A 10731-nucleotide genomic window follows, 5' to 3' on the forward strand; every position below is an offset into this window, starting at 1 on the left:
CCGTAAGACACGTGTCCGATGCGCCTCAGAGCGCTGTCTGCGGGCGTCTTCTGGTACCACTGCATGAGCCTGAAGTCGGTCTTGTTATGGGTGCAGACCAGCTGGACTGTGTCTCCAGGTCGCCCGACAAGAGCTGCAGGACTTTGTGTCACTTCAACACAGAGACAAACACCTGAAACAACAACAAACACACTGAGTGGACTGAGGAGGGAAACATGAGGAGGAACTGCTGAACAGTGGGAGAGATTTACCAACGAGCCACGACAACAACAACAACGTGGACATGTTGTCTGAGCCAACACAGAGTGTCTCTATAATCCTCCCTGAAACATCACAGTCAGGCTTTTATCTCTGTGGCTACAGCGCCCCCTACTGGAGAGTCAGAACAACTCAATAAATGCAAAAAGTTAAAGGACCAATCAGAGAGCTGATGACGCTCTCTGGTGAAGAAGGTGAGGTGAGAGTCACAGCTTTTAGAAGGAGTAAACTTTGAACTCTGGCTCCCCCTACAGGCCGTCACCGTCATGACTCTGCAGCCTCCTTTTCTTTAAGTGTGCAACACGTGTTTGTGCACTTTACATGGCGCTCTTTTTCTCTTAAAGTTTTGCTTCTTTTCGATGCCATCAATCTGTCAAAGTGTTGAAAATGTTGAGGAGCTCACTCTGCTCCAGGCTTGATGCTGAAACGTGTCGCAGTGTGTTTTAGAGACTGAGCGAGGTCATGTGCTCCAGCAGGTGGCGATGTTTTCACACTCTTGAAATGAGATAATTCAGCCGCTGCGTTGAAGAAGAGGAAGTCACGTTTCAGGGTCATGACCTCGTGTAGAATTGTGTGTTTCTTTCCTCGCTGTTGGTTTTAAATAAAGTTAGAGTTCAAATCTTAAAAAGAGAAAAAAGTAGCGGACATGATAAAAACTCTGAGTGATTTAAAATCTCTGACTGAAACCTGATCAATAATCTTCATCCTCTGACCTCCCTGCTCCTCCGATCATAGATCATATCAGAGTAGATATTTATTCACTCAGACAAATATTGACCTGGAAGGATTCTGCATCTGAGCAAAGAGAGAAGACAAAGTGAAACGTAAAGAGACGAGATTCAGCTTCACACACATAGAAATGAAACCGACAGAATCATTTGATTAGATGTAATGAAGCTCAGAGTCACAGCAGCAGTAAACACTTTTTATTAAGTTTTTAAAACTACACAAAAACCTGCAGCTGGTGGAAACGCACATCCTGAGGTCGACCGTCATCAGAGTTTCCAAAGAGTCAAATAAAAAGTTCATCCATCAAATAAACGACTAAATATACGACGTTGAGTTTCCATAACAGAAAAGTTCAAATGTGTTTGTGCTCTTAAAGATAAAACCAAAAACCTGTCGTGTCCGTGAAACTCTGATCGACATGCTGCGTTCGGGATCACACCTCTAACCCTTCATATTAAACTGACCCTTTAACCGTTCGACCACGAGCAGTGACTGATGGCGCCCGCTCAGGTGAACGTGTTGAATCCCGTCTTATTGTCTAAAGGGATTCCCTCCGCTCCTCTGAACTCCTCTGCGATGTCGTCGAACGTGCGACCTTTTGTCTCCGGGAGGCGAAGCCAGGTGAAGGTGAAGGCGAGCAGAGCCACCGTCATGAAGAGGAGGTAGACGTACGCACCGCAGACTTTCTGTGTGGAGGACAAACAGACGCTCTGTCAAGCTGTCACCCAAATGTCTCTTTAAGGTCATTTTTACACGCAGCACCTAAACGCCTCGTTTAAACCCACCAGTAAGGGCGGGAAGACGAGTGCCAGCACAAACTTCCCTCCCCAGTTGAGCATGCTGGTGAAGGCCATGGCGATGGGCCTGCCAGGCTGGTCGAAGAGCTCGGCAGCGATGAACCAGGAGATGGGACCAGGACCCAGCTCGTAGGCCGAAATCATGCAGAAAACCAGCAGGACCTGCAGGCTCCGCAGCTCGGGGACCAGGTGCTGCAACAAGAGTTCATCAGAGATCCTCAGAGGCTGCGTCAAACATCAGGGACCGCACGAACAATAACAACTTGAAGATGATCGTACCAGGACGGATTCGACGATGGTCATTAGTAATGTGCACACTGCTATGGAGATGAAACCAGTCAGGAGTAATCTCCTCCGCCCCGCCCGCTCCATCAGGAAGAACTGGGAACAAACAAACAACAGTGTTGGCTCACTGCTGCTGCGATGACACGGGGCACGCAGCAGCTGTCGCCCTGCAACAACCCCTTTAATACTCACTGCCACCAGAGTGAAGGTCACATTGACGGCGCCCACGCCAAGAGTCAGGTATTTGGCCTGGTCAAACGTAGCCTGGAACATCCTGGTGGAATAATTGATGATCTGTAAGAAGAAAAGAAGTCTGAGCGTGAGAGGAGCGCAGCAGGTGAAATGTTAGAAACACTGAGAGAATCATCGATGTAATCTCTGACCGCGTTGAATCCAGACAGCTGGCTGCCCAAGTTGATGATGAGGACGATGATGATTGGCTGCTTGTATCTCTGCTTCTTAAAGAACTCCTGGATGGTGACCCCGGTCTGCGTGTGGGCGGCCTCTTCCTTCATCTCATCCAGCTCTGTAAGCACCTTGTCTGTGCCGCCTCGCAGCCTCCGCAGGGCTGCAGGGTCAAAAGAAGGCTTTATCTTAAAGGTCTGATGTGTCATCATGTCTACAGAGCTGAGAGAGACGAGTCCTTCAGCTGTTTCAACCAGGTTGGGTTTCTGATCCTGTATTTGATCATGTCTATAAACCCCTCTATTTCAGCCCTGCTCAGAACAGGCTGTTTCTGTGTCTGTTGCTTTAAATATGTAAATGAGCCGTGTCTGGCCACGCCCCCTCTCTGGAAGGGCTCGGGTGTACTCGCTGCTTTCTGGCTCCATGTCCTATTGTTTACAGTGAGAAGGCAGACTCAGAGGGCAGAACAAACACCTAGCTGTGGGAGTGTCACCAACCTGGGGGAGGGGCTACTGCCCTTTGTGATGTCATGAAGGGAACATCACTCATCTGTTCTGTCACTGATCTCTTTGATATGAAGACCAAAGTTTACTTTATAAAAACTGAAGTGCGACCCACCGGCCTCTGCTTTGCTCTCCTCTCCTCGGTTGATGAGCAGGTAGCGAGGACTCTCGGGACAGAACGGGAGGACCAGGTACTGGGCCATGGCCGGGATGAGGGACAGGGACAGCATCATGGCCCAGTTATGCTCCGTGCCCATCACTGTCTCCAGACCTGCCACCTGAGCACACACACACAGAAGCCTTCGTCAGGAGGTTTGTTGGCTCTGAGACGCTACGATGTCCACACAGTCCTCACCATTCCCAGCAGGATGCCTGAGGCGAAGGACACCTGGTTGAGAGTAGCAAAAGCCCCCCTCAGGTTGGTGGGCGACACTTCCTGGATGTAGAGCGGATTGAGACTCATCACCAGGCCGCAGAAGACACCGAACACCAACCGTCCCAGGATGAGGACCTCAAATGACTCGCTGACTTTGGAGGTGGACATCAAGCACGCTCCGACCACGGAGAGAACGTTCACGATGAGGATGGAGTCCCGTCTGACGCAGAAGACACACGAGAGACGTTAAGACAACAAAAAAATGGCAGAATGAAAATGTGTATGATGTATATATCGTTGTTCTCGCCTTCCGTATGAATCAGCCAGATATTTGACTCCCAGCGAGCCGAGCAACGCTCCGAAGTCTTTAATGCTGACGGACAGAGACCACAGCAGGGTCAGGCTGTGGTCTGGCATCGACTCGTTGTGCCTGGCTCTCCAGGTCTGATTGAAGAACTCTTCAATGATCTAAACAGAGAAAACACAGTCACTGAGTCTCTGAGTCCTCTTTACTGTCTCTGAGTCCTCTTTACTGTCTCTGAGTCCTCTTCACTGTCTCTGAGTCCTCTTTACTGTCTCTGAGTCCTCTTCACTGTCTCTGAGTCCTCTTCACTGTCTCTGAGTCCTCTTTACTGTCTCTGAGTCCTCTTCACTGTCTCTGAGTCCTCTTCACTGAGTCTCTGAGTCCTCTTTACTGTCTCTGAGTCCTCGTCACTGTCTCTGAGTCCTCTTCACTGTCTCTGAGTCCTCTTCACTGTCTCTGAGTCCTCTTTACTGTCTCTGAGTCCTCTTTACTGTCTCTGAGTCTTCTTCACTGTCTCTGAGTGACTCGCTGAGTCCTCTTCACTGTCTCTGAGTCCTCTTTACTGTCTGAGTCCTCTTTACTGTCTCTGAGTCCTCTTTACTGTCTGAGTCCTCTTCACTGTCTCTGAGTCCTCTTTACTGTCTCTGAGTCCTCTTCACTGTCTGAGTCCTCTTCACTGTCTCTGAGTCCTCTTCACTGTCTCTGAGTCCTCTTCACTGTCTCTGAGTCCTCTTCACTGAGTCTCTGAGTCCTCTTTACTGTCTCTGAGTCTTCTTCACTGTCTCTGAGTCCTCTTCACTGTCTCTGAGTCCTCTTTACTGTCTCTGAGTCCTCTTCACTGTCTGAGTCCTCTTCACTGTCTCTGAGTCTTCTTCACTGTCTGAGTCCTCTTCACTGTCTCTGAGTCCTCGTCACTGTCTCTGAGTCCTCTTCACTGAGTCTCTGAGTCCTCTTCACTGTCTCTGAGTCCTCTTCACTGAGTCTCTGAGTCCTCTTTACTGTCTCTGAGTCCTCGTCACTGTCTCTGAGTCTTCTTCACTGTCTCTGAGTCCTCGTCACTGTCTCTGAGTCCTCGTCACTGTCTCTGAGTCCTCGTCACTGTCTCTGAGTCCTCCTCACTGTCTCTGAGTCCTCCTCACTGTCTCTGAGTCCTCTTCACTGTCTCTGAGTCCTCTTTACTGTCTCTGAGTCCTCTTCACTGTCTCTGAGTCCTCTTCACTGTGATGCATTAACTGATCTGCACAGAACATTTTGCAGAGTCGACATTCTTTAGGTGAAGACGATCAGTCTCAAGTGTACCTGTGAAAACTCTGAACCCTGCCAGTCCTGGATCTGAGCCGGACCCTTTCAGGAAACCCTGGAGTTTATTCAGTGTTTTATCGCCTGTGTGAGACATTTGTGTGTCCCAGCGTCCCCTGCACCACCTTCGATATGGACCATCAGCTGTGTTCTCTGTCGATGTCTCCACGTCTTATTTAGTCCTCAAACTTTCGAGAGAATTTAAATAAAGCTGCCCATGAAATCCTGCTGATCTATCTGTCACCTGTCAGAGGGGGGCGGGGCCTCCTGAGGCGATGGTCGTGCAGCGTTTTACTGGCTGACAGTTTGTTTACTGGGATCATCCCAAAGAGAAATGTTTCAGTAACATCCCTCTCTCTCTCCCTCAGCTCCCGTCTGTCCGACTCACCTTGGCTGGAGCGTTGACGTTCCCCGTGTGGTATCCGATCTGCAGGGAGCCGAGCACCGCCGCCAAGATGGAGACCAGGAGCGTGGCGGTCAGATGGTTCTGTAACGACAGCGAGGTCAGAGGTGTGTGTGTGTGTGTGTGTGTGTGTGTGTGTGTGTGTGTGTGTGTGTGTGTGTGTGTGTGTGTGTGTGTGTGTGTGTGTGTGTGTGTGTGTGTGTGTGTGTGTGTGTGTGTGTGTGTGTGTGTGTGTGTGTGTGTGTGTGTGTGACAGACCTCTTTGGATGCCATTAGTCTGGATGAAAGATGTCGGAGCGTTTCTCTTCGTCTCTGCTGTGAAAAAACAAACAAAGATCCTGAACCGTAAAGAGCCCAGTCAACAGGGCACCAGTGGCCTAGTGGTTAGTGTGCGTGCCCCACGTACGCAGGCTGTCTCGAGTCCTGTGGCTCCTTTAACGCTTGTCTCTCTCTCTCTCTCTTACCCGACCCGCTCACTGTTACCGGCTCACTAACTGATCCAATCTGTCCCTCGGCCCCGAGCTGCAGCCTGAACGTGCTCAGATCTTTGATGAACGTGAGCGTCGTTGAACGCCTGCTGACTGAAACACAAACACGTTTCTATTAAAGAAAGTTCTCACGGTAATCCCGACGCTCCAAAGATGATCCCTACTTCATCGCTGACTTTGACTTCTGCAGGCACACACACACACTTTCACACACTCGTACTGGGGCGAGTGATAAAGTCGCACTCGGCTGCTGAATTTGAGGCGGGCCTGACAGAAGGGCCTCCTCAGGCCTCTGAGGGACCAGCTGATCCACATCCTGCGTCCAACCTGACCCAGGATCTGATCTGGTCCGGCACAGGAGCTCGGGATCAGCTCCGTGTGGAAACCTCACAGCTGATCCCCGGTCAGGGCCGAAGACGGCAGGTTTCCGCTCAGTCGGCATGTTGGCATCACGTGCTTTAGCGGCGTGTTGTGGCTGTTCTGTGGCGATCGTCACTGAACATTCAAGAGTGTCGTAAAAACGTTCTTATCCAAACGACTCTCGAGGAACAGTTTACTTCATCCACACACTAAAGAAGGAAGAACTCTTTATTTTTACAACTAAATAACCAGATGATTTACCAGATATGAGAGCAGTTATCAGGTGAACAGGTGTTGCAGAGATGGAAGCGGGCAGTGGAACTGCTTCAGATAGAAGTGATTGTACCCGAGCTAAAAAGCCTCTGCATGTTTCTAATAAGCTCCAGCAGCTGGCTAAACACTGAAGCTACAGTGTCCACCACATGCAGAGCTGGCTAAACACTGAAGCTACAGTGTCCACCACATGCAGAGCTGGCTAAACACTGAAGCTACAGTGTCCACCACATGCAGAGCTGGCTAAACACTGAAGCTACAGTGTCCACCACATGCAGAGCTGGCTAAACACTGAAGCTACAGTGTCCACCACATGGAGAGCTGGCTAAACACTGAAGCTACAGTGTCTCTACATGCTGACCTGTGTGAGAGGAGGGGGGGAGACAGCTCTCTGTGATGATTAGAGTTTAGACTGCAGTACACATTTTAAACACTAGGGGGCGGAGGTTCTGCTTTACATGTAATCTAGAGTCATAAATGCACAAAGTAGTTTTCTACGTAAACTTCGATTTGATCCTGGTTTAAAAATAAATCCTTATTAGGACATACCAAACTTTTATTTTGCTCATTTTCCCGAAATTGTGCAAACAGGTAATCCTCATTACTTCAGTTTTACAGGATGAAATCCATAAAGCTTCAGATTTCTCCTCTTTCATTCCCCGTCACGGATCACTGACAGTTAATCAAAGCCACTCTCTGTAACTGGCTGACACTGATTGTTGTGGTCGTGTTTGCATGCTAGATCCCTGTGCACACACATTCCCACTTGTTAAGTCTGTGTTATAAGTGACACAATGAAAACACACACACACACACACACACACACACACACACACACACACCTGTCTCTTTACTACAAATAAAATCTTAATGGGCAGAATCTGCTTCTCGCTGTGGAGCTGCACCAGCCAAAAATATAACGATGAGGAGGAGATGAATTTGAGGAAACGTTTCCCAGCTTCGACAAACCACATCGTTTGTGCATGAAAATAACGGTTGTCATGAAGGCTTTGAGAAATATGTATGAGTAAATATTAATTGGCCCCCGAGGCGTGGAGGTGATGAGAAACAGAGACGCTGCTCTGAAAACACCAGCTCTCATAAAACTGTGACCCTGAAAGCTTTTCTTCACAATATGAAATGTGCAACTTTAAAACCATCTCAGAGATCTCATATTTTATATTTGTTAATCTCACTAAATGTTTCTGTTCGGATCCTGCTGCTGTGTTTTTGCCCCTCTGAGACTTTTCCTGTTTAGTTGGGCGGGCTGATGTTTGAATGTTGGCTCTCTGATTGTTTCTGTACAAACGTCTGAAATCACCGACACAGCAGCAGTCAGTGAAGCCGTGCGCCTCACATTTAGCAAGTAAAATAATTTTACTTTTTTTTTTTGAGCAACTAGTTTTGATGCCGTGAATTAAAAACAGATTTGTTCTGATTCTTCCTAAAATCGTATCAAAGTGTAAAAATATTCTCTTTAACTTCCCCCTTATTTTCTGTTTTACTTTGAAAATCTACACAAAACCCCCCCGATGTGTTGAATCACACACGAGAAGCGTTTTCTGTTTTGACCTAACAAAGGGGAAAGATTAGTCGGAGTCTGACGGTGAAATACGTCCTCCACCTGCAAAACGTGTTCCTGCAGCTGAGCGCTCCATAAGCGTGTGGATACGCCTGTCTGGAACGTGACCTTTGAACCCTGGGCCCTGGCCTCCTGGCAGGGACCCTGTGACCCTGAGTGCAGGCTGCTGGACAGGTGCAGCAGCCGGCACAAATGGTTAACCGCCCCCGCCTCTGATGTTCAGCTCCAGCCGCTCTAATCACCTGTAATGGTTTCTGATGTGTCTCTAAGTGTTTCAATGCAAAGACGAGCCGAACATCACCGGACCGGACCGGACCGGACCGGACCCGAGTGTCTGAACCAGATTTAAAGTCCGTTTATTGGCGGGACACGATATTTTCAGGAGGAGGCATCAAGTTAGAAAAGATCACACAGCACCTGTGCTGCCCACACGCCACTTTCAAAACCCCAAATTCCAGTCCTCACCTATGCAACCCCTTCGGCAACCCGCCCACCCTCAGAACACACACACACACACACGCACACACACACACACACACACGCACACACACACACACACACGGACAGACGCGCGCACACACACACACACACACACACACACACACACACACACACACACACACACACACACACACACACACACACACACACACACACACACACATCCCTAAGCAGCTGCGTCATTATAAAAGTCTTTTGAACTTCACACTGGAAGTCAAATGCCACATGTGTCAGTACAAGACAGATGTACTGCAGCTGCCTGTTGGCTCCAGTTTCATCTGTGATACTCCCCCCCCCCCCCCCCCCCCCCCCCCCACTTCACCCCCCCAACCTACAAAGTCGCCCCCCCTCCCCCTCCTATCACCAGCAACCTCACCCCCGAAGCCCCTACGCCTCCCATCATGCACTGCCAAAACATCCGCACCTTTGAAGTGTCGTCACTAAATCAACGAATCTCACAGAAACACAAATCAGCGGCGTGAACGCAGCGAGCGTCCGGGAGCTCGAGTTTACGCCTCTCATCACACGTTGTCACTCGGTGCTGTTTTATATGCAGACTTTATACTGGCCCAGTTCACGTGGTCATCATTGGAGTCACGCGTGATCCGCTGCGTCGCCACACGTCTCGGTTAAATCTTTGATTTAAACTTCTGAAATTTAAAACAAACTTTTAGATTTGAAAAATGAAGAACACTTGAACTCAGTCTTTAAAAGTGTTTATTAACAGATCATGAAATTCAACAGGCTTTATTGATGCTGAGCAGTTTGTATTGTGCACACCTGACTCTCACTCTTCAGTGTTTGCAGGCTGTAGTGAGCGGCCTGTACCACACGGGGTCAGTGTCGAGCTCGCCTTCTGTTTCATTGCATGAAATCAAAGTTTGAATAAATATCTTCAGATCGCTCTCGATGATAAAAACCTTCAAACATGATTCCTCTTGATTTGAAGTTTTCACACTTCTGCAGATTGAGGAACAACTGTTTGTTTCTTGGTTTGTCCTGAACGCCTCTTCAGACCTTTTTCTTATTATGCACGCTTTAAATTGAAGTCAAAGTTCTTTCACCCAGAGAAGTGATGGAAGCCAGGTGTACGCTGCTGCTGTGTGCCAAGATGCACTTCATAAACTCAGGGAGATTTTTCTCTTTAAGACGGCCTCGTGTTCTTTTTGTCTATTGTGACACAGGTTGAAATAGCTGAGGAAATCAGGCCTGGATTAAAGTGGAACAAGCTTTCATTCCTCGGCCAAACAGCTGCACCTCAAGCCTCATCATTTACATTGAGCAATTTCACCCAAAGGCAACTTGTCTGAGTGTTTTGTTTTCCAGGAGATCTGATTCCTTCAGCTATGAATGAGAAATATCGAGATTGTCTGAACACGCCTGTGGAGGCAGAGACGATCTGTGAGCCTCCCTCGCTCTGCGTCCCCCCGGCGTGATTAGCAGTGATTACGAGCCTGTTAGGTTGTTTTTAGATCTCTCATGTGATCTGCAGCTCTGCAGCGTCTGGAAGCACTTCAGCCGACACACAAGCCCAGTGTTCAGAGCCGGACTGCAGCAGGCACTCGGCAGAGAGAGAGAGAGAGAGAGAGAGGGTTTCTTTTCTCCGTCTTGGCACAAGCGTCCAGCTCAAATTAGACATGACTGAACTTGTGATTGTAGCGGATTAGGCAGCAGAGAGTGCACGCTGTCTTGACCGTGCACGGCCACGATGGAAACGGTGGAATAAGATCGATGTGAGCGTTTTACATGTTGTGAATTAGCTACTGTAACATCCTAATGTATGACACCAGGTGAACACACAGTGAAGTGTTTCACTTCTTACAGTGATCCCGAACAGGCCGAATGCCTCACAACGAGGTTTAGTAAAACAAACAATCAAATAAGCTTATTGTACATATTTACAATAGGAGCCTTTTTTTGTGAGCTCCTGCAGCGGCTCTCGGGAAAACACAACTCCAAACAATTACACAACACTCCGACCACAAACTCCTCGTTCTCCACTTTTAAAACAGAGAACAACGTTTATTTTTTTACATTCCAAAAACCTCTTTTTCTAGTTTTCTCCTCCGTGCTCGCTCGCTCGCTCGCCCATTAATCAACACGCTGGTGGGGGCATTTTATAAGACGTGCTGCGCTGTCTTACATAAGGTGGCGACGCTCCAAGTACG

At 48.5% G+C, this 10731-nt stretch overlaps 1 protein-coding gene across 1 annotated transcript; it reads right to left on the reverse strand.

Moving 5' to 3' along the window:
• Positions 1-1437: 1437 nt before the first annotated feature.
• On the reverse strand, positions 1438-6289 carry slc2a1c (solute carrier family 2 member 1c; the record flags this gene model as incomplete). The annotated part of the gene is made up of 12 exons (XM_079369294.1): positions 1438-1673; positions 1773-1976; positions 2064-2165; positions 2262-2363; positions 2453-2637; positions 3093-3255; positions 3333-3573; positions 3661-3821; positions 5345-5469; positions 5618-5674; positions 5824-5940; positions 6091-6289. 12 exons carry the CDS (start codon positions 6287-6289, stop codon positions 1494-1496), a joined length of 1836 nt encoding a protein of 611 aa, XP_079225420.1. The 3' UTR covers positions 1438-1493.
• Positions 6290-10731: the final 4442 nt, after the last annotated feature.

Source organism: Symphodus melops (genome assembly GCF_947650265.1).
Source record: "Symphodus melops genome assembly, chromosome: 19".
NCBI lineage: Eukaryota > Metazoa > Chordata > Actinopteri > Labriformes > Labridae > Symphodus > Symphodus melops.